The sequence below is a fragment of the Mesoplodon mirus genome (assembly GCF_964341445.2).
Source record: "Mesoplodon mirus genome assembly, chromosome: 18".
NCBI lineage: Eukaryota > Metazoa > Chordata > Mammalia > Artiodactyla > Ziphiidae > Mesoplodon > Mesoplodon mirus.
Genome location: NC_138994.1, coordinates 7,625,039 through 7,648,099, shown reverse-complemented (window position 1 = coordinate 7,648,099; position 23,061 = coordinate 7,625,039). Strand labels below are relative to the sequence as shown.

Sequence of the window (23,061 nt, the reverse complement as noted above, 5' to 3'; positions counted from 1 at the left end):
TTAGGATGTAGCTGATAGAAAACTCTTCAAATATAAATAATTTGGGAGGGGATTACTTAATTTATTACCGTGTTGATACCAAGTATTTTTTTTAATTCTATTTTCTAGTGTAAGACAAGGTAGATTTGAAAGTTATTTGGAAAACAGACTAAAAATAGCACATTTGATTTCTGTCCAGTAAATGTTATAAAAGCAAACATGATTTTCTTCAGTATGTGTTGGGGGGTGGAGAGAGAATTGAGAATCCTTTTGAGTTATGAGCTACCATGAATTTTGCAAATTCTTTATGTAAAAAGCCATCCTAGGAAGAATAACTTTTCCACCTTTTAATTTATTCAAGAAATTGGTGTGACTATATAAAATACTAAAATTTTAAGGAAAACAATAAACTGAGGTATTTATATTATGTCAAATGATTGATGTCTGTACTGTGTTAAGAATACATTCTGCAGATAAATGGGCAAAAGGATAGAAATAGTTCACAAAGAAGGAGGAATATAGGGGAAGGATATCCTGCTGTATTAAAAACATACAAATTGACATAATTTTGAAATACCATTTTACACCTAGCAAAGTAGCATAACAGACAGTGCTGATGAGGTTGAGGTAAAATTGTACTCATTCATTGCCAGGCATTGTAAACTGCTAAGACCTTTTTAGAAAGTCAAATGACAGTACAGAGCAAAAACCACGCAGACTTACATTTCTTGTGTCCTGATAATAGCACTTCCTAGAATTTGTCTATAGATAAATATTCAAGAAGACGTTAAGTGTCAAAATACATTTAAATCAGTTGGCTTTCCTCATTGGCAAAAAATATTTAGGTGTTTGGCATCCCCCCACCTCTCAACACCACTCATCACATGCTCCCATATTTTCCATTCATAAATAGAGTATGGAAATGATTTTTACTTTTTAACGAGAGCTGTTCACAGGTTAATTGCATGCTCTCACTCCCTACTCTAACCAAGTCTGCTGAAACAGGGAAGTCAGAGAAGACTGTGTTCTGATTCTTAGGCTTCTGGTAGGAGAGCGAAAAAATGTTTCTGAGAAAAGGGAATTTTAGTGGAGCAAGAACACAGCAAGACCACACTTGGCAGTGACACGTTTTTGCTTAGAAATGTCAATTCCAGAACCCACCATTCTACTCATTGAGTTTTTTTCTCCTCTCTCACACCCTCCCTCCCTCTTCCCCTTTCCACCCCACCCCCCAAATTGGAGGAGTCTACTCTGATACTTAAGCCTTTCTCTTAATGCTTACAAGGAGAAGAAAGGGATTTGGAAAGGGAAGAGTATCAAAGAAAAACCTACTGACAGCTCAGTAGATCCACAGTGGGGATGCTGCCATTTGATTAGGAAGCCCATGGTTATTTTAGAAAGAAAATCACCCGTCACCCATTTTATGAGATGCTGAAGCTACATTACTTTACACATCATTTATACTCAAGGTTTGGGTATAGGGTGCTATGGCACTTATAAGTGCCCACGGAAAACCAGGCTCTAAGGGTTCATCATTGTCTAGGCCTACAGCTTAACCAGTATGCAATGTGTATTTCTGGATGTGTTTAAGTGGCTGCTTTATAACTTATAAGCTTTGAAGGGTTTGTCACTAATTCCACCACCCCCCCGCGCCAAAAAAAAAGATTATTGTATGAGATGCTGAACTGTTGAGAAATTATTTCATAGCAATAATTATTAAAAAGCGGGCTTCCCTGGTGGCGCAGTGGTTGAGAATCTGCCTGCTAATGCAGGGGACACGGGTTCGAGCCCTGGTCTGGGAGGATCCCACGTGCCGCAGAGCGACTGGGCCCGTGAGCCACAACTACTGAGCCTGCGCGTCGAGCCTGTGCTCCGCAACAAGAGAGGCCGCGATAGTGAGAGGCCCGCGCACCGCAATGAAGAGTGGCCCCCACTTGCCACAACTAGAGAAAGCCCTTGCACAGAAACGAAGATGCAACACAGCAAAAATAAATAATAAATTAATTAATAAACTCCTACCCACAACATCTTCTAAAAAAAATTATTAAAAAGGTACCCATTTGTTTTCGGTATGGATGGCAGTGTAGAGGATGAGCTTCCTAACTAATTAACAATTTCACTTTCATGATTTTTGGCTTATTGGAACAAATAGAATTTCAGGCTTTAAGGGAAATGCTTTAGATATGGCGTTTGGGGAAAATGTGAATCTGGACTTGTGGATGTGAATCATTATGGAGTTCTGTGTTGGAAATCTGGCTTACATCACCATTTAAAGACTGCATATTCTTGTGTTGTGGTTTTATAACTTGTGTATGTAGTGAGAGAAGTGGTGAGCTCAGTTGGACATCAGGGCTGGAAATGAGTTGTACTTGAAGTCCTATGGTGAGATCTTTGTGTGGTTGGATTCTGTATGTGAATCTTCGTACTTGCATGTTATGCAGATGCCTGAACTTTTTTTCTTCTTCACTGACCTTTTGGGAATTGTTCTGGGTTTTTTTCATGTATCTTTTTTTTTTTTTTTTTTTTTGTGGTACGTGGGCCCCTCTCTGTTGTGGCCTCTCCCGTTTTGGAGCACAGGCTCCGGATGCGCAGGCTCAGCGGCCATAGCTCACGGGCCCAGACGCTCCGCAGCATGTGGGATCTTCCCGGACTGGGCACGAACCCGCGTCCCCTGCATCAGCAGGCGGACTCTCAACCACTGCGCCACCAGGGAAGCCCTCATGTATCTTTTTTATTAAGTTATTTTGAACACATAATAACTTGGAACACTCAGGGATTGTTTTACATTCATTTATTAAATTAAATGATAGTAAGTGTGGATGATTCTTGGCCATAGCTATTCCATAGTTTGCAGAAATTGATAATGAGCAATAATTTGTCCTATATATATATATATATTTTTTTTTTTTTTTTAAATCACAATACAGATGCAGGTATTTAACTTCTGTGAGCAGTTGAGTCTGTAAATCAACTTCTGTGGATATGGGTGTCCCAGTGACTGAGAGCCAGCTGTTGGGTGTTTTAACTAAACAGCTTGCTCCTAATTGGCTGCTCAAATCCCATTGAGAGAGCTATTGGCTGCTCCAGAGAATAGAACAGGAATAGAGCACACAGGGTGAAGATTTTTTCAAGGCCTTTAGTGACCCAGTTTAAATTTGGTGAGATTTTCTACTTTGGCTTTTTCCTATAGGTGCCAGAGTTCATCTGCTTCAGATTTTCACCAATGACTCATCTTCCTGTCATATTTTCTTAGACTACAGTGACCTAAGACTCTTTGAGTCACTGTTACATAGTTTCTCCTACCACGTGTAGGAGGAGAGAACAGTGATATTCAAACTCAAGCCTGTTTCCATCTCATGCTGATTGATTCCTATGGTACATAGAAAACTGTTTCTCCCTGAAAATGGCATTCTAGTGATTTATTGTTTTCTGTGGGAGGAAACTTAGGACCTTCTCTTTTCTTTTTCCCTTCCAGAGGGAATCTGGAAAACTTGTAAGCAAAACATCATTTCTCTAAGAAAATTTTGGATAACAGAAATTCTGGATAACAGGTAAAAAGTATATTTAAATTTCTTTGGTGATGCTGATAATCAACTATTATCTGCAGAAGTAAACCAAGAGAGGGAAGATAGAAGAGAAAAGCTATGTGTCAGGGGTTGTATTAGGGATTTTACATACATTATCCCATTTGATGGTTTTTACCTGGATTCTAGACATAGATCTAAGAATCTCAGAATAAAACTATCCTTCAGAATGCTGTTTTAAGTGGATTTGTCTATTGATTGGATTTTTAATGTCCTCACAATTCAATCTACAGGCATTTTTAAACTTCTACGATAAACAAAATACAGAAATATAATACAGAATGCTAGAATCTCTGTGATGCAGCCTAGCTCAGGAGTGTCTTCCTTGTTTCTTTCTGTCTTTTATTTTAGTTCTTGATCTTTGCCAGTTATTTGCAGCTGTACTATCTCCTTAATTCTTTTTTAATACTTTGTCACCAGGTCCAAAATTTAACTTTCCTGATAAGGTACCTCTTCATAATGGAGTCCATCCAGCCCAGGTGTCCCCATTATGTTCTCAGTGGCAGTCTTACTGTGACCGAATAGCTATACTTCTGTGCTGTTTTCTTATCTATATTCCACAAAGTTCGAAGGTCTTATGAAATAATACTGTATGTAAAAAATCCAGTATACTTTGAGAAATATATCTCAAATGATAGCTATAATTTTACCTTTTAAGCTAAGGAAGACACAAAAACTAATCAGACTTCCTAGGACCCTGTAGGCCCAAACCAGTGCTCTTAGACTGAGGTGAACGGTCCTACCTGATGGTAATGTAGAGTGAGATGCTATTTATTCTAACAGTCATTCTAGTATGAGCCTTGAAGATAAATTTCAACATCAATTAAAAAATTAAGATTTTAATATTTGCTGATTTCCCTTTAGTATTTTTCATTTTTATCAGGGCGAACCAGTTCAGTCACCATGAGTTGGAGCTTCCTCACTCGCCTGCTAGAGGAGATCCACAACCACTCCACGTTTGTGGGGAAGATCTGGCTTACTGTATTGATCGTCTTCCGGATTGTCCTTACAGCTGTAGGAGGAGAGTCCATCTATTACGACGAGCAAAGCAAATTTGTGTGCAACACAGAGCAGCCAGGCTGTGAGAACGTCTGCTATGATGCCTTTGCACCCCTCTCCCACGTGCGCTTCTGGGTGTTCCAGATCATCCTGGTGGCCACCCCCTCAGTGATGTACCTGGGCTATGCCATTCATAAGATTGCCAAAATGGAGCACGGTGAAGCAGACAAGAAGGCCGCTCGGAGCAAACCCTATGCAATGCGTTGGAAACAACACCGGGCTCTGGAAGAAACAGAAGAGGACCATGAAGAGGATCCCATGATGTATCCAGAAATGGAATTAGAAAGTGAAAAAGAAAATAAAGATCAGAACCAATCTAAACCTAAGCATGATGGCCGACACCGGATTCGGGAGGATGGGCTCATGAAAATCTATGTGCTGCAGCTGCTGGCAAGGACCGTGTTTGAGGTGGGTTTTCTGATAGGGCAGTACTTTCTGTATGGCTTCCAAGTCCACCCATTTTATGTGTGCAGCAGACTTCCTTGCCCTCATAAGATAGACTGCTTTATTTCTAGACCCACTGAAAAGACCATCTTTCTTCTGATAATGTATGGTGTTACAGGCCTCTGCCTGTTGCTTAACGTTTGGGAGATGCTTCATTTAGGATTTGGCACAATTCGAGACTCACTGAACAGTAAAAGGAGGGAACTGGAAGATCCGGGTGCTTATAATTATCCTTTCACTTGGAACACACCATCTGCTCCCCCTGGCTATAACACTGCCGTCAAACCAGATCAAATCCAGTACACCGAGCTGTCCAACGCTAAGATTGCCTACAAGCAAAACAAGGCCAACATCGCCCAGGAACAGCAGTATGGCAGCCATGAGGACAACCTCCCAGCTGACCTGGAGACTCTGCAGAGGGAAATCAAAATGGCTCAGGAACGCCTGGATCTGGCAATCCAGGCCTACAATCACCAAAACAACCCCCATGGTCCCCGGGGAAAGAAAGCCAAAGTGGGGTCCAAGGCTGGGTCCAACAGAAGCAGTGCTAGTAGCAAATCGGGGGACGGGAAGACCTCCGTCTGGATTTAATCTTGGCTGGGCTTACAGCGTGTGCTTTTCATAGTTCACGGTACGCGGCGGCTCACTGAGCAATGACCTCCATTGAGTAAACACGTGGCTCTGGTTGTTTTCAGGGACGCTGTTGGCTCGTGATCCAAGCTCAGGGGACTCTGAAGGTGGGGCTGGGACAAAGGGGAAAGAACGGGAAACACGGTGTTCCTGGACACATGTTCCAGCAATAATACAGTTGCAGAACTTTACATTTGTGTCTTCCAGGTCCGGAAGAGAACAGATATATTTAAATCATTCTTGTTGAACAGTTTTTGTATGTACAGTATTATGGTACTTTTTTTTTTTTTTTTTAGTATGAGAACTTTTTTTTGTATTTGTATATTGGACCACTGTAGTTATACTTTTATATTAAAGGGGAAATAATCCTTAAGGTAATGCCTATTAGGCTAGTGTTTATTACTTTGTTCAGCAAATTCTACCCTGGATTTAAAGTTTTAATAGATGCTACATACCTAATAAAAGTGCCTCTCGTGTTGCAGGGAAGATTTCAGATATGTAAGCCGCAGGAGGAGGGTGAATCAGTTCTCAGTCTTGGAAAGAGTCCATAGCAGAGGGAGGTTGAGATCTCTCTTTGACTTGAGAAGTCTTTGAATCTCATTCATGTGTCCAGAGTTGTATCCAGTCTTTGAAAACCTATTTGTGTTTTCAAAGAAGATAAAGTGATTCACTGCAGAAGTCCTTTAAATATCAAGCCTTGCCAGTATATGCTTTGATGGTGTGTATATAATGTCAGTTCTTTCAAAAGGCTGATGCACAAAGGTGTCCTCATCCAGTAGCAGTGTGGAGACCCTGGCTAGAACTGTTCTAAGGTTCCTCTGTCACAAAACAAAGGCACACCTGGAAAGTAAGCCCTGATAAGATGTTTAGTTGTGGACCTGTTTGATTTGCCTTAAATCTGTATCCAAAAACCTGCCTCTCTGGTTTCTTAAGAAGCCAGTGATGGATATTTTTTTTAATATGGTAACAGTAAAAATACGAAAATTCCCTTCTAGGCTAAAAATTAATCAAAGCTACCTTAAACTGCATATGGCAGAAGGCCTAAATTCAAATTCCTTATTTTTTATAATTCACCATGGAACTTTTATAATTTACATATTTCTGCCAATGTAGGTTTCTGCCTGGAAGGCCAGTCAGACCTGGGATTCTATCTGTAAATAGACCGAAAGAGAATTTCAGTATTTATTTGCTATAGGCATATCTATTTGTTAATGACAGGCATTAATGTTCACATAACACTCGTAATTTGCAGTAGTATTTTATTGCCATTTTCAACCTTCTCTTATGTTGGAGAACTTTGCTCTCGTGTCATGTTCACATCATTTGTCTTACAGTTTATGAGCCTTCTGAGTAAGAGCTTTGGTAAAGATTTAAAGGAAGCGGTGTTTGCTTCACCAGGGAGCATTTCATTTTGGGCATCTCACTCTCGTCTAACAGAAAGTTATTGCAAGCCACCTCCAACTTTGAAATTCCAAGAGTGCTATTTTTTTGACTTAATTTTTAAATGTCAGTTCTCTCTTCTTAGAACAGCGTCCTGTATGCAGTTCTTTTTTTCTTTGTTGTTCTCCATTGCATTTCTCCCCCACCTCCACCCCCCGCAAAAGACACTCAGTTGAAAACTTAAGCTTATCTTCTAACCATGCATTTACCTTTATTTTGCTTTTTTTAGTCTGTAAATTTTAGCCTAGAGAAGTTCTTCAGGATCTCTATAAACACTTAGCAAAAGGTAAACTCCAGTGAGACTGAAGGGGAAATTTCAGAAAATGATTTATACATGTATGTATCCTTGATAATTAATAGACCTGCACAGTTTCCTTGAAACCAAGTGTTTAATAAGGAATTTCAAATAATTATTCTAAAACAAGGGAAGATTTTAAATACTTCAGGCCAGCTAAGATAAAGAACTACCAATAATTCTTATGTCAGTAGAACTTCATGTATATTTCTTATTTGAAGGACAGAAAAAATACACATACATTCACACCCATCTATTCAGAGCCTGAAGGAGAACAGAGTGGCTTTGCCAGTGGAAGGGTTGGGGATCCGAGTGAGAGAGAGGGAAGGAGTCAAGCAGAAATGCCAGGCAGACATTTGGCGCCAGAAGCATCCACTTAGTTTCTACAAACAGGGCCCCTGGTGTTTCATCTGGGCTTGTTCTGATGAGAATGTTATCTTTTGTGTCTGGATAATTCTTCAACTTCCTCAAGTACATAGAAAGATATTCTGGGTCACTTCACATGTGTTAAAGTCTATTTTTATTCTCTCACTAAGGTTCTAATTATGACATAGATTTCCCCACTCTCACTGCTTTCTTAGTCCATTTCTTTCAGCCTCTGAACATACGAGTTTGCCAAGGCCATTCTCCCCTAACAACCTGTCATGGACGTACAAGAAGACGGCCCTATCGCTGTCTAGCTTATTAACCCATTAATTGGGTCTACATTGAGTCTATGAAAATATTGTTCCAGTTACTGTCCTGGAACTTGCAAGTATTTGTATAAAACACCTGTCAGCAGAGTTGTTTTTTTTTTTCCCCTATATCATTCCTTTGAATTGCTGTATAAGACATGCTCTGTCGTATGACACTTGCTTCCCTAAATAGAAGTTGAGTGCTTAGTCCTTCACAGACTACAATCAGGATATGGTCAACAACATGTTATATTCCTGAACATACAGTTGGATTTATTCAGGTGTGGTGTGTCCTTTGTTCATCTTTGTTACAGTCTGTTATTCAGAAGAGATTTGTAAGACAAATAGGCTTTTCCTCTTAGTTCAAATTTGAGGGAAGAATGGTATAACATTCTCCCCTAAGGAAATGTCACTGTTCATTTTGTGGCTTCCTCTGTTGCTTTCGGCCTTAGTTTCGCCTGTTTCTATATTTGTTCATTTAAAACCACAAGCGTGTGACTTCATTGAAGTCAGTTTGGGGATTTTCCTTGACTGACGTCTATAGACTTTTGATAAAAAGGGACTTTGCCATCTAAAATGGTTCTCACAGGTTAGGGCTCCCACATATCTGTCTTTTAGAAGGACACCTATATCTTTAAAAAGAAGAACGTCATCATTAGGTACCTTAACTGTCATTTCTTCATGGTCTGAGACTAGGCATTTCACTTTACTTTTCCAAGTTCCAGGAGCCGCTTGCCTCTCAGAAGTGTTATGAAGTAGTTAGAAAAAGCGTCTGGTAAAAAGTATTAAAAAACCAACTATTATTATTGGTCATTTGTCTGACCTTGGAGCTTCAAAAAAAAATAGGTGAAAGAACTATGTGATGTAGTAAGAAGTCCTTCCGTGCTCTTTGTCACAGGAATCAGTGGTTGTTTAAAACACTTAACTTGCTCTAAGCAGTTTATACCAAGAATGGACTTAAATGTTATTCCTATTAGTCATACCTAGGCTTTACCCGTTACGCTTGTAAACGTCTAGGCTTTACAAGTTTTCTCATTTAAGAGACAGTACACTGCTAAAAATAATACCTGTAGTTTAGGATACATTTTTGGCCAGCCAGTTTTTTATAAAAGGCAAGTGTGTTATACTTGAACCTACTTCACAGATGCCTTTTCATAAAGGAAAGGTCTTTCCCAACTGTGAAGAAAAGTACCTGAAGTCAGAGATACGCAGCTGCTGGCCATTTTGATTGGAAGGTTCCAGTTGTTAGATTAATTTTATCTTTATAAAATCAAGTAATTTCACGAAGAGTCTTACCACCTGAAAATAAAGCCCCTGCACCTATACAGTGCAGAGTTTGGAAATAAGATTTCAACTCACCTGTATGTCGTAAACCTGTAGTAATCCAGTTACCATCAAGGTTAGAATCATTAGGTTGACTTGCATACTTGTCACTCATTCTGGCCACATATCATGGAGAGTTTAAAAGATTTTATTTGTTGTCCCTAATGCGCAGTTGTGTTGTTTTTAATAATGATGCTAAATGAGTTTGGTTCATGCACATTCCATGTTAATAATCATACTTTTTTTTTTTTTTTTCTTTTGTGGTACGCGGGCCCCTCACTGCTGTGGCCTCTCCCGCTGCGGAGCACAGGCTCCGGACACTTAGGCTCAGCGGCCATGGCTCACGGGCCCAGCCGCTCCGCGGCATGTGGGATCTTCCCGGACCGGGGCATGAACCCGCATCCCCTGCTTCGGCAGGCGGACTCTCAACCACTGCACCACCAGGGAAGCCCAATAATCATACTTTTGAAAGAAGCAATCCATGTATTCCAAAATTCAGGAGTCCAAACAAAAGAAAGCCCTACTCCCGTGCAAAATCTCTACAGAAATAAAAGAAGTAAGAGTTCTGCATTTCAGGGTTGGCTTGCTGAACCAGCAAAGACATTTGGCTGTATGATTCCCAGATTGGAAGTGTTTTTCTTCTTTGTACTCTCAATTGTGTTCTCTTTGATAAATCTCTTACAGAAGTCTCTACCTCAGGCACTAAGTGTTAGATATGATTAGCATATTGATACCAAAAAACTTAGCTAGGACTTCCAACTTTTTAAGATAATTTAAATGTAACATTCAACTGTTAACCAGCAGTTTAATGTCACGTGATGTGCGATTTGGATATTGTGTGAACAGCTAAGGAGTGACCCATCCTAGTGCCAAAGATCACTCGTTGCTAATTTTGTTCTGTACAGTTGATGTAAAATTTTATGGTGGGGACAGACTCTGCTGAGGGCCTTGTCTCTAGGAAGATTTTTTTGTCAGTTCCAGATGTTTTTGTCAGTTCCAAATACAGTTTAGAAGATTCATTTGTGGTCTGTGCATCTTTTTCCAAACGTGAAAACTCAACTGCCAGGAAATGTCATATTGAGGATTTTTACCCCATTCTTTGTGTCAAATAGTGCCCAAGAGCTTAATGGTTTACACAGAAAACCTGATATGAAAATCTCTTCCCATACATTCACCTGTAAGTTGATCTCAGTGGAAATACATGAGCAGGAAATTTTCCAAGTAGAGGTTTGGGCTCAAAAGATGCCCTTTTTCATAGCTGGGTTAGAACTCCTCTGGGATGGCTGTGGCTAAGAGGATTTGGCGTGTTTGTGGCATCACAATCTGGGAGGCGTAGGTGGCCTTAAGGGTGGAGGCTAAGGTCTAAGCACAGAAACCGGGAACATACCCGCTCTCTGGCTCCCTTTGGTTCTCGAGGCCTGGAGAAGAGAAGTGCCTTCTGAGAAAGATGCTTCTCACAGACTAGACCAGTCTTGGTGTGACTAATCCACTTTGTGAGAATAGAGGATGTGGGAGAGGGCTGAGGAGAGGGTAGCATTTATTCCAACAATGCCCTCTGTTACCCCAGACACAGAATAGCTGACTGAGTGACAGAATAGGTCATGCGTCAAGCCCACCCTCAGCGGCACAGATTGTAAACTGGTCAGCCAACCATATTTGGTAATAAACTTGTGAGCCGTTTGAAAGCTGCTGGAGCTGTTAAGTCACTGCTAGTTTGGAAAGTGGATTCTTTGGCAGATTTGCCATCAGAACAGATATTAGTACCTGGAAAAGGTGTTGCATCAAAGTTCAAGTCTGTTTGCTTTGCTACATAGAGATTAAAACAATATTTCTAAGGTTTTAAGGGCCTATACCAATCTTTTTTTTTTTTTTTTTTGCCGCACGCGGGCCTCTCCCTGTTGTGGCCTCTCCCGTTGCGGAGCACAGGCTCTGGACGTGCAGGCTCAGCGGCCATGGCTCACGGGCCCAGCCGCTCCGCGGCACGTGGGATCCTCCCGGACCGGGGCACGAACCCGTGTCCCCTGCATCGGCAGGCGGACTCTCAGCCTCTGTGCCACCAGGGAAGCCCGGGCCTATACCAATCTTAACATGTAATACTTTTAGGGTTTGCCTCCTTTAGTTATTTCGAGTTGAAAGCATGTTACACAGGGGCATAAGGGATAGGGGGGTTGAGGCGGAGCTGAGAACAGAATCCAGGTCTGCACATTGATTGCCCAGTGGCTTAATCCAGCATCCTATGTTCTTCTAGCGAAGTGCAGAAGCGGATATTAGTGGGGTTCTCACTGTGGCAGGGGGTGGATCCAGCTGGGTGGACCTTGCTGTGTTTACAGCATTTTTTCCAAATGTGACCCTTGGACCACTTATGAAGAAGTAACAGGCAATTCCTATTAAGATGTTGGTTCCTTGGACCCATCTGAGGCCTATAATAAGAACTAATAAGTTCTCCAGGTGATTTTTTAAAAAAATCTTTTATTAAGGTGTAATTTACATGATGTAAAATTCACGCTTTTTAGTGTATAGTTACAAATGGCATGCATTGAGCAACTACCACCGAAGATACAGAATAGTGACTTCACCCAAAAATTCTCTCTAGGTAATTCTTATGTATATGAAGGTTTGAGAACCACTTAGGAAAAAAATAAAAACGTGAAATGTGGGCCAGAATAAAAGTGAGAGGGGGATTGTTTTGAATGATCTCTGTTCAAGGAGGTTTAAGCCTGACATAGCACATGAATGTCATCTCATGTGCCGGCTCAGATTGATGGCTGGAGTGGAGGAGGACTGCAGATGATCCAGACACTCATCTGGAATCAGTGGGACAGTCCATAAGTGATTTAGGGGAGGGGCGGGGGCCGCTGGGAAAAATGCTGTCTCCAACTAGATGTTTAAACAGGTTTTTTTTATTGGAGTATAGTTGACTTAAAATGTTGTGTTTCTGCTGTACAGCAAAGCGAATCAGTTATACATTCACATACATCCACTCTTTTTTAGATTCTTTTCCCATATAGGTCATTACAGAGTATTGAGAAGAGTTCCTTGTGCTATACACTAGGTTCTTATTAGTTATCTATTTTATATATAGTAGTGTGTGTGTATGTCAATTCCAATCTCCCAATTTATCCCTCCCCCCCCAAGCATAAATTTTCAAAACATCCTCCAATATGCACTCAGGACATCCGGCTTATGACTATGACTAGACCAAGAACCATCCCACCTTGTATATGAACGAGTTGGTGTCTTTACTTCAGAGTTTCTCCACCCTACATTTTATAACATCTTTGTGGAAGTTAGAAATAGGAAGTGACTCAGGGTTGGAAAACAAAAGGAAATAGATGATGACATGGTAACAAGCATCCGCTGTCAGTTGGTTTTCTCTCCTGCCCTCTCAATCCTGAGGAAATGGCACAGCATTTCCTTGCCCTGCCCTTGACATGCTATGCCTACTTTAAACGAGATTCGGGGATTGTGAAAGAAAACCTATGGAAGCCCACGGCTAGTGCCTCAAGGAGAAGCTGACCGGATTCCCTCTTTACCCTCGGCCGAACCTCCCACAAGTATCCTTGTCTGCTGTGCTCTGCGGGGCCATCACAGGGTATGGGCTGGCTGACAGCCTTAAACTCCAGGCAAGGCAGAACCAAGCAACTGTTCATAACCGATTTCGGTGCATAGCCAGTGACCTGAATGGGACCTGACCATGGGGAAAAATGATACAGAACTAGATAGCTTTTTTCAATTTTATTTTTAGTTTGTATAGTCAGTCTCGTGAAAGTGAAATTTTATCTTTGCTCTGGAAACATTGAAAAACACTGACAGGGAGCTCCTTCAGCCTGGCCCATTTTCCTGAAAGCGTGTTGCAGCTGTGGCTTCTGCCCAGCAGGCAGAGACTGATGTTCGATCCGGTGCCCAGGTGCTGTTGAGAGCAATGACAGGCCTCAACTTTTGACTGCAGAGTGGTCTGCACAAGGATTTGGGCTCCTTAAGACACTTTTAATGCCAAAAGCCCTGGAAACAGAGTGAGTGCGAATTGTCAGTGGATTGTTTACTTCACATTCAGATGGGGAAGTGATCACAGACAAAGGAGCTACAGCTTTTTATATATATATATAAATTTATTTATTGTTGGCTGCGTTGGGTCTTTGTTGCTGCACACGGGCTTTCTCTAGTTGCGGTGAGCAGGGGCTACTCTTCATTGTGGTGCGCAGGCTTCTCATTGCGGTGGCTTCTCTTGTGGAGCGCGGGCTCAGTAGTTTTGGCGCACGGGCTTAGTTGCTCCGCGGCATGTGGAATCTTCCCGGACCAGGGCTCAAATCCGTGTCCCCTGCATTGGCAGGCGGATTCTTAACCACTGCGCCACCAGGGAAGCCTGAGCTACAGCTTTTGAACCATTTGTGATTATAGACCAGCTTGTGATTATGGTGTTTAGTTCCGGTGGTCTGCTTTGGGGGGCTTGTTGACCCAGAAGACACATAGTGTGGGGTAGGAACTGCTTTTCCTTTATCTTAATTGACCCTAGGCAGTGAGCAGCCGCTCAAGCCAGCTCTTTGAGTTGTCGGCTATGATCCCGGGAAATAGCTAGAAGAAGGAAGAGAAGGGACTTCCCTGGGTCCAGTGGTTAAGAATCCGCCTTCCAGTGCAGGGGACATGCATTTGATCAGGGAACTAAGATCCCACGTGCCGCAGGGCAACTAAGCCCGTGTGCCACAACAACTGAGCCTGCGCTCTAGAGCCTGCGAGCCACAACTACTGAGCCCACGTGCCACAACTACTGAAGCCCACGTGCCTAGAGCCCGTGCTCTGCAACAAGAGAAGCCACCACGATGAGAAGCCCACGCACCACAACGAAGAGTAGCCCTCACTCACCGCAACTGGAGAAAGCCCGCGCATAGCAACAAAGACCCAACGCAGCCAAAAATAAATACACTTATATATATTTTTAAGAAGTAATATACATGCACATGTCTTAAAAATTCAAAGTACCAAAATGTGTTAAGTGGCTGAAGAGTAAATATCCCTTTCCCAATAGTTTTTCTCCCCAAGTGTAAATGCTGGTCTGTTTTTGTGAGTTCTGCACAGGTTTCTCCTGTGCATATATCAGTCTACGTATGAGGTGTCATCCTATAGACACCTCCATGTCTTATTTTTTCACTTCCTACGTCTTGGAGCACTTTTCACACCAGCATTTGTAGACCTACTTTGCTGGATGCCTTCAGTTTTATACTTTATGCTCCTAGCAACCCTCAACACCGTGTTCTCAAGAGAACAGGAGAGAGAGCTTCCCAGAAGTGAATTTGCAAATGCTTACCAAAAGAGAAGACCATGCAAGTGCTTGATGGGGGGTCTTCAGCTGTCTCTCCAAGCGTAATTTCGTAATTTCTAGTGTCTTCGTATAATACATCCTCTGAACAAGGATTGACATGTAGTTTTGGCTCTTTCCTAAAAACTAAAAGCTATTATTAAATTTAGCCCCCATAACTTTCTCAGATTTAACATCTACAGATTTAGGCCAAATCATGGTAGGATGAAGGCCAGTAAATATGCATTTCTGATGTGGTCTGATCAGAGCACAGTTACTGCTTCTGTAGAAGTGAGGTTTCCTCATCAAAGATGGTAATGGGCCCGCTGCTCTGGCTCTATTGGTCGCGACACACTGGAGTATTCTCTGTTTCTGGGCAACGTGCTTTAGGAGGAACATGGGTAGGTTGGGGCATGTCCAGAGGAGAATAACAGGACAGGGCAAGACCTGGGTCCCTGGCCCGTGAAGGGCACTTAAGGAATCCGAAAGGGTCTTTAGCTTGAGGGAGAGAAGACTTGCACTGGGGAAGTAGGAGCAGTCCTCGCAGTTAAAGGACTCGCCTAGGAATTCCGTGGTGGTCCAGTGGTTAGGACTCTGGGATTCCACTGCAGGGGACACCAGATCAATCCCTGGTCAGGGAACTAAGATCCCGCATGCAGCGGGACGAAAGAAAAAAAAAAAAGGACAGTCCTAGGAAGATAAGAGGACACTAGTAAGGAGGAATGGGAGGCAGAATGTGGTTACAATTTAAGTTTTCTGATAAAGAATCTCTAGGGTTTTGAGGTGGTGTGTTTCCCATCATTGTAATTCACACAAAGGCTAAACTGGGGGTTTTGCAGCAGGAATCAAGCGGGAAGTTGGACAGATACTTTCTCAAGTCCCTCTCATTTCCCGATTCTGCAGTTCTGCCTGAATAAACAAGATTTTAGTCTCCATCCCCCTTTCAACCACACTGATTATTAGGATTTTTTTCTTTTATTCTTTCCCCTGAAGCTCCTGGAGAGGCTGGGCAAGTATTTTAGTAAGTAAACACTATAAATCTTTGAAGTTTATGAATTACTCAGAAAAGGGAAGAACCCATGGAGGTCCTTTGAAGCTAGTGGCCGGCTCTTGTGTTGGAGCAGCAGGCCTGTTCTACCTCATAGCTCCACTGTCTCCGCTCTGGGCCATGGCAACTGCACAGGGTGTCATGCATTAGCGTCTTCCCCAACAAGGATGTTAGGTAGCCCCACATAAGAAAAAACTCTGCAGAAGTTGCAAAAAGATGGAAAACGAGACTCCCTGAGTGCCTTTACAGAGTTGTAGAAAATAGGACCTTTACATCAAAGTTAACAGGGTCAGATGAACGTTACAGGCAACATAGTGGGTTCAAGGGGGCGTGTCCTCTAAGGCTGGGTTTCCTTATCTGTCAAGTGGGGCTAAGGCTGGCGAGTGTGAGCATCACCTGAGATGCTGCGCCAGTGCCTGGCCCACAGTAAGCCCTTACTAACTAGGGGCTGTGAGTTCTAAGGCTTCATACATGAGGGTACTTGGTGGGACGAATGGTGTTTCCACCAATAAACCTGGAAAGGCTCAGGAAATATGGTTGAGGGAGAGGGTGTGGGATTGGGAATATAATCCCAATTCTTTTTTACAGTAACAAGTCAGTTATTCTTTCTGTTGTGCATTGGGAAAGAAATTTCCAGAGTGAACACCTGCTGTGGGGTATGTCTCAAATGAAACTGTTTTGCTTCCACACCCCAAAGATGATTCACATTCCAGATTAAACCCCAGTTCAACACGACAGAGGCTTCCCTGGTGGGCCAATGGTTAAGACTCCACTGTGTGGCCGAGGAAAACAAACAGAAAAACAAAAAACAGGACAGTTGTGAGCCAGTCTGGATTTTCAGGTCTAGTTGTATGTTTCCTATTTTTTTTCCCTAGCCCAGTCCACAACCATCCAATCCAGTCCATTTTAGTCTTTGGAGGCACTGCTTTTTTTTAACTTGACAAACATTAAGTACCATGAATATTGCAGGCACCAGATTACATGCTGGGAATATGATACTGTGAAAGGCAGGCTCTGCCCACCCGTCATGGAGCTGATGCTGTCTGGAGGGGTGGGAAGCATGCGTGGACAGGCTAGTGTGATGGAGTGTGCCGAGTGCTCTGATCTAGGAAGGAGAATAAGTGTTCCAAGAACATGTGGGGGAGACACCCAACCCAGGTGTCTTTCTGGAGCAAGCCACATCCATTGAGACCTAAATGATGAATAGGAGTTAGCTGGATAAAACGAGGGTCACGTCATAAATGGGGAGAAGGTCCTGAAAAACTTCAAGAAACTGAAAGAGATTCCCAAGGTTGGAGTCTAGGGGGAAGGTGGACCTGAAGTGAGCTGGCAAGGCAGGTAGGGAACAGGCAGGTGAGCCAGAGCTCTGCGTTGAGGAGCGACTGGAGAGGGCATGGCTGGAGGAGTGGAGCTGGCCGGTGCCAGGATCCGGATGATGGGATAGAGGAGGAGATGGATTTGGAGTTGACAACCTCCAGTGTTTGCTCCAAGGACTGGATGATTGATGAGGAAACGTGAAGGTAGGAGCAGCCAATTCTATCAAGAAGTGTGGCTGTGGTGCCGCAACTACTGAAGCCCGTGCGCCTAGAGCCCGCGCTCCGCAAGAGAAGCCACCGCGGTGAGAAGCCCACGCTCCGCAAGAGAAGCCTCCGCAGTGAGAAGCCCGCGCACCGCAAGAGAAGCCACCGCAGTGAGAAGCCCGCGCTCCGCAAGAGAAGCCTCCGCAGTGAGAAGCCCGCGCTCCGCAAGAGAAGCCTCCGCAGTGAGAAGCCCGCGCACCGCAAGAGAAGCCACCGCAGTGAGAAGCCCGCGCTCCGCAAGAGAAGCCACCGCAGTGAGAAGCCCGCGCTCCGCAAGAGAAGCCACCGCAGTGAGAAGCCCGCGCTCCGCAAGAGAAGCCACCGCAGTGAGAAGCCCGCGCACCGCGACGAGCCCGCGTGCAGCAGTGAAGACCCAACACAGCCAAAAATAAATAAATAAATACATAAACTTATTCTTTTAAAAAAAGTGTGGCTGTGAAGATTCAGGGCTGGTAGCCAGGGGTGTTCTGGTGGTGGTGGTTTTGTTTTTAAAGATGGAAAGGTCTTGAGTTTGGAAAGAAGTAGAAGATATCGGGAGAGGTTTAGTAAATGACAGAATGGGGACTTCCCTGGTGGTCCAGTGGGTAGGACTCTGCGCTCCCAGTGCAGGGGGCCCGGGTTCGATCCCTGGTCGGAGAACTAGATCCCACATGCACGCCGCAACTAAGAGTTCACGTGCCACCACTAAGACCCAGTGCAGCCTAAATAAATAAATAAGTAAAACTTTAAAAAAATTTAAAAATTAAAAAATTAACGGCAGAATGATGTCCTGAGAAGGCAGGAGGGGTTGCGGTTCAAGGTAAAGAGGGACTGACCTTGGGGGGAAGGACTCAAGAGCACTGGTAAGAATGATGTCCTGAGAAGGCAGGAGGGGTTGCGGTTCAAGGTAAAGAGGGACTGACCCTGGGGGGAAGGACTCAAGATTGACTGGTAAGAATGATGTCCTGAGAAGGCAGGAGGGGTTGCAGTTCAAGGTAAAGAGGGACTGACCTTGGGGGGAAGGACTCAAGAGACTGGTAAGAATGATGTCCTGAGAAGGCAGGAGGGGTTGCGGTTCAAGGTAAAGAGGGACTGACCTTGGGGGGAAGGACTCAAGAGCACTGGTAAGAATGATGTCCTGAGAAGGCAGGAGGGGTTGCGGTTCAAGGTAAAGAGGGACTGACCTTGGGGGGAAGGACTCAAGAGACTGGTAAGAATGATGTCCTGAGAAGGTAGGAGGGGTTGCGGTTCAAGGTAAAGAGGGACTGACCTTGGGGGGAAGGACTCAAGAGACTGGTAAGAATGATGTCCTGAGAAGGTAGGAGGGGTTGCGGTTCAAGGTAAAGAGGGACTGACCTTGGGGGGAAGGACTCAAGAGCACTGGTAAGAATGATGTCCTGAGAAGGCAGGAGGGGTTGCGGTTCAAGGTAAAGAGGGACTGACCTTGGGGGGAAGGACTCAAGAGCACTGGTAAGAATGATGTCCTGAGAAGGCAGGAGGGGTTGCGGTTCAAGGTAAAGAGGGACTGACCTTGGGGGGAAGGACTCAAGAGACTGGTAAGACTGCAAGTGGGTCCCTGGCAGGGCTTAGGAGCGGGGTTTCAGTTTGAGTGTGAAGTAGGAGGCGAGTGGTTATCTGGGTGAGAAGGGGTGGGATGGGCTGAGTTTGTCGGGAGCAAAGGAGGTGGGATTAAATGACGGGGAGAGGAAAGAGCATCAACCAGGCACATGCAGGTGTGCCTGTGCCGCTGCTGTGAGCACCCAGCTGAGGTGGGAGACTACTGTGTTTTTCTCGGTTTTGTTTTTTTTAATTTTACTTATTTCTTTAATTGAAGTATAGTTGAGTTACAATGTTGTGTTAATTTCTGCTGTACAGACAAGTGATTCAATTATACATATATGTATTCTCTTTTTTTATTCTTTTCCATTATGGTTTATCATAGGATACTGAATACAGTTCTGTGTGCTATACAGGAGAACCTTATTGCTTATCCATTCCATACATAATAGCTTACGTCTGCTAACCCCAATCTGCCACTCCATTGCTTCCCCAATCCCCTCCCCCTTGGCAACCACAAGTGTGTTCTCTATGTCCGTGAATCTGTTTCTGTTTCGTACATAGGTTCATTTGTGTCATATTTTAGATTTCACATATAAGTGATGTCATATGGTATTTGTCTTTCTTTCTGACTTACTTCACTTAGTATGATGATCTCTAGTTGCATCCATGTTGCTGCAAATGGCATTATTTTATTCTTTCTCATGGCTGAGTAGTATTCCATTGTATATATGTACCACATCTTCTTTATCCATTCATCTGTCGATGGACATTTAGGTTGTTTCGAGACAACGGTTTTGTAATGGTGTCAACCCGGGCAAGCCTGGGAGTCTCTCTCCCCCTAAGATCAGCCCTGCTTCCCACCACCCTACCCCTGTGCCCTCAACCACACCTCAACCTGGGAATGACCCCCAGAGAAGTGACAATCATCTCATGACAAAACAGAGTTTTCTGGGACAAACTTCATATGGTCTGTCATCAGTGGAGACGCTGGAACACATTCCTGCGGTGGCCTCTGGGGTGATGGCGGTCCCTTACTTTCAGCAGCTGCCAGGATCAGGCTTAACCTGGAGGAAGTTACAGGGGTCAGGCTGAAGAAAGGCAGAGCGTGAGTTTATTTTTAAACCCAAGTGGGCACTCCAGCTGCCAGGGAGGAGCAGATAGCTCTTGGGGAGAATAGAGGTTGGCAGTTGGTCAGACACTTGTCAGGAAGCATGTAGGCTGCCAAGTGGGCAGGGGTTCAAGTGGCTGAAGGCCAGGACTGTGCCTGAGGGGCCAGGGTGGGGAACTGCAGGGAACAGCAGGGAACACTTCGGAGCCCAAGACGGCAGTGGGGGCGCGAGGCCTGAGCCCAGTGGTCCGGGCTGCCCTCGGGCCGTGAGTGTACTGAACACGGCCGGCATCACTTCCTGGGGGGTGGGTCAGGCTGGGTCTCAATTCGTGGTCAGACGGACCACGTGAAGAGCTCTTTGCAAGAGCAAAGGGCAGTCCAGCATCAGGGATGCTCTGTTGGCATTCTGGGGGACCAAGTGTGCCTCATCCCCTTACAGCTGAGCTGGAATGCAGCACTGCGTGGGGGATGGGATCCAGGGCTTCACAGCCTCATCAAGCTCAGGAAGTAGGGAGATACTTCTCCCAAGTTCAGGCGACATCAAGCCCTCCTGAGGACTCCTGCCCCAAGGGCTGTCGCCGCACCTTTCAGGAACTGTCACCAGGGATGGCGTCCAGGTCGTAAGGTCATAAAAGAACAGTGATAGTCTGAGCCACAGCACCGATCGATGTTTATTTCCCACCTTGCTTTCAACACCAGGAGGCCTGAAGAGCCACTGTGAATGTGGAGCTCAGGTTGGGGTGCGGAGGGTTCCTGGGCTTGGCGGGAGCTCCTGGGGGTCTGTGTGAGCCTGGGGTGCAGAGATCTCACTCCCTTAAATGTATCTGTAGCATCTCAAGAAATGAGAATTAATCTCCATCTTCAAAGGCCAAATGTTGAAGCTGAAGCCATTACTGACAACCCTTGAAGTCCTTTCGGCAAGAAGAGTCGTCCTCAGCACAAAGCCTCGGGGCCGGGGCTGCCTGTCTCCCGCTGACCTTCTGAACAGGTTGATAAAGTCTGACTGTACCTACAGCAAGTGCCCGGGAGCCAGAGCCACTCTGAGGGCAGGACACATTTAGATCTCTCAATCTAGGTTAAGTTAAAATTCCCCTATCCTGGGACTTCCCTGGCAGTGCAGTGGTTAAGAATCTGCCTGCCAGTGCAGGGGACACACGTTCAATCCCTGGTCTGGGAAGATCCCACATGCCGCGGAGCAACTAAGCCCGTGCGCCACAACTACTGAGCCTGCGCTCTAGAGCCCGTGCGCCACAACTACTGAAGCCCGTGCGCCACAACTACTGAAGCCCGTGCACCTAGAGCCCGTGCTCCGCAACAAGAGAAGCCACAACAATGAGAAGCCCGCGCACCGCAACAAAGACAAAATAAATAAATTTATAAGAAAAAAAAAATTCCCCAATCCTGCCAAAGTCATCCTAGCCTCTCTCTCGCCTTCTAGAAAGGTACACACAGGACCCTCTGACCTCTTTCACGAGATCTTGTCCACTGCAGCTGATCCAAGTCTTTCTTGCTGTGATTTGTTTCCTCTCTTCTGTCCTTGCCTGATTTCCAAGTTGCCTGGGTTTAGATATTGCAACTTAGTAATGTTAGTTATTTTCTGAACCTACGCTGTCCACTCTGGGAGCCACTGGACACAAGTGGCAGTTGAGCACTTGAAACACCGCTGGTCCAAACTAAGATGTGCTTTAAGTGAAAATACATTCCTGATTTCAAAGGCAGAGGGCAAAAAACAAATGAACCCCCCCAAAAAACCCCAAACCCAATATAACATCTCAATGATTTTGTTGATTACATGTTGAATTGAGATTATTTGGGATATACTGGATTTAGGAAAATGTATTAATATTAACTTTGCCTGTTTCTTTTTTTAATGGGGCTACTAGAAAATTTTAAAATACATACATAGCTTGTTTCTGTGGGCTGCATTCAATTCTGTTGGACACTGGGATGAGCCAGAATGGATTTGTAATCATTTCTTCAACTCCACAAGTAAGCTCTGAGCAAATTCAAGGTGCTAACGTCCCCAGCTCTCCATCCCGGCCACTTCCAACTCATGAGGGCACCAAGGGGACCCACACATTAGCCTGAATAAATAGAACTGGGAATTGAAATCTGCACCCATGATTCACCTAGAAATCCACACCCATGATTCACCCAGAAATCCTCAACAGGTGGGTGCTGGTTTAGGGAGTGAGACTCAGAGGCAGTCTGGGACAGTGATTTTATTTACTTTTTAGTTTCTACTTTTGAAAAATCAGATACCTGGGAATTCCTTGCAATAGGTGGTCTTTTTTTAAAATTTTGGCTGCACCGTTAGGCATGCAGGATCTTAGTTCCCCGAGCAGGGATGGAATCTGCACCCCCAGCAGTGAAAGCGTGGAGTCTTAACCACTGGACCGCCAGGGAAGTTCTGCGATAGGTGGTCTTCACAGTAAGTTTACTTTCTGGTTCCACGTCACATTTTTTAGGCACCACTCTGCCAGAACTGCCTGACATGTTCTGAAACCCAAGTAAGTACAAGTTTCCCCCACTATCTGAAAGTAGAGCGTTCCTAGGAGAACTTTAATAAGCCAAAATGGAGTACAGCAAAGAAGCAATTACCTTAGGACACATCTTGCTAACGAATGCACAAAATAAATCAAGATAAAGCACCAATGCTCACAGTGCATCGGCAGCTTGGTGCTGAGTGTGGTTCCTGGGGAAGGAGCTTGGCGGTGCCACTCTCTCTGCTTGGGGTGCTCGAGGCCTCTGTAAGGGCTGTTACAAACAAGCTGAACGCTATTTTCGCCTTTCATCTTTTTTTTTTTTTTTTAATTTATTTTTGGCTGCGTTGGGTCTTCGTTGCTGCGCGCGGGCTTTCTCTAGTTGCGGCCATTGGGGGCTACTCTTCCTTGAGGTGCGCGGGCTTCTCATTATGGTGGCTTCTCTTGCAGCAGAGCACGGGCTCCAGAGCGCGCGGGCTTCAGTAGTTGTGGTGCGCGGGCTCAGTAGTTGTGGCTCGTGGGCTCTAGAGCGCAGGCTCAGTAGTTGTGGTGCATGGGCTTAGTTGCTCCGTGGCATGTGGG

General features: G+C 44.5%; 1 protein-coding gene across 7 annotated transcripts in view; it reads left to right on the top strand.

The window, feature by feature from the left end:
* Positions 1–10,447, top strand: part of GJC1 (gap junction protein gamma 1) — a 36,353-nt gene extending 25,906 nt beyond the window's left edge. For 5 of the 7 annotated variants that reach the window (XM_082605116.1, XM_082605111.1, XM_082605113.1 and 2 more), the window contains 2 exons: positions 3,455–3,530; positions 4,447–10,447. In XM_082605116.1, the coding sequence (XP_082461242.1) occupies positions 4,467–5,657 (1,191 nt within the window). In that variant the 5' untranslated portion in view covers positions 3,455–3,530; positions 4,447–4,466 and the 3' untranslated portion in view covers positions 5,658–10,447. Of the gene's footprint in view, positions 1–3,331; positions 3,355–3,454; positions 3,531–4,427 lie in introns of those variants that run through there. The other 2 variants (XM_082605117.1, XM_082605112.1) reach the window with 2 other exon arrangements.
* Positions 10,448–23,061: the final 12,614 nt, after the last annotated feature.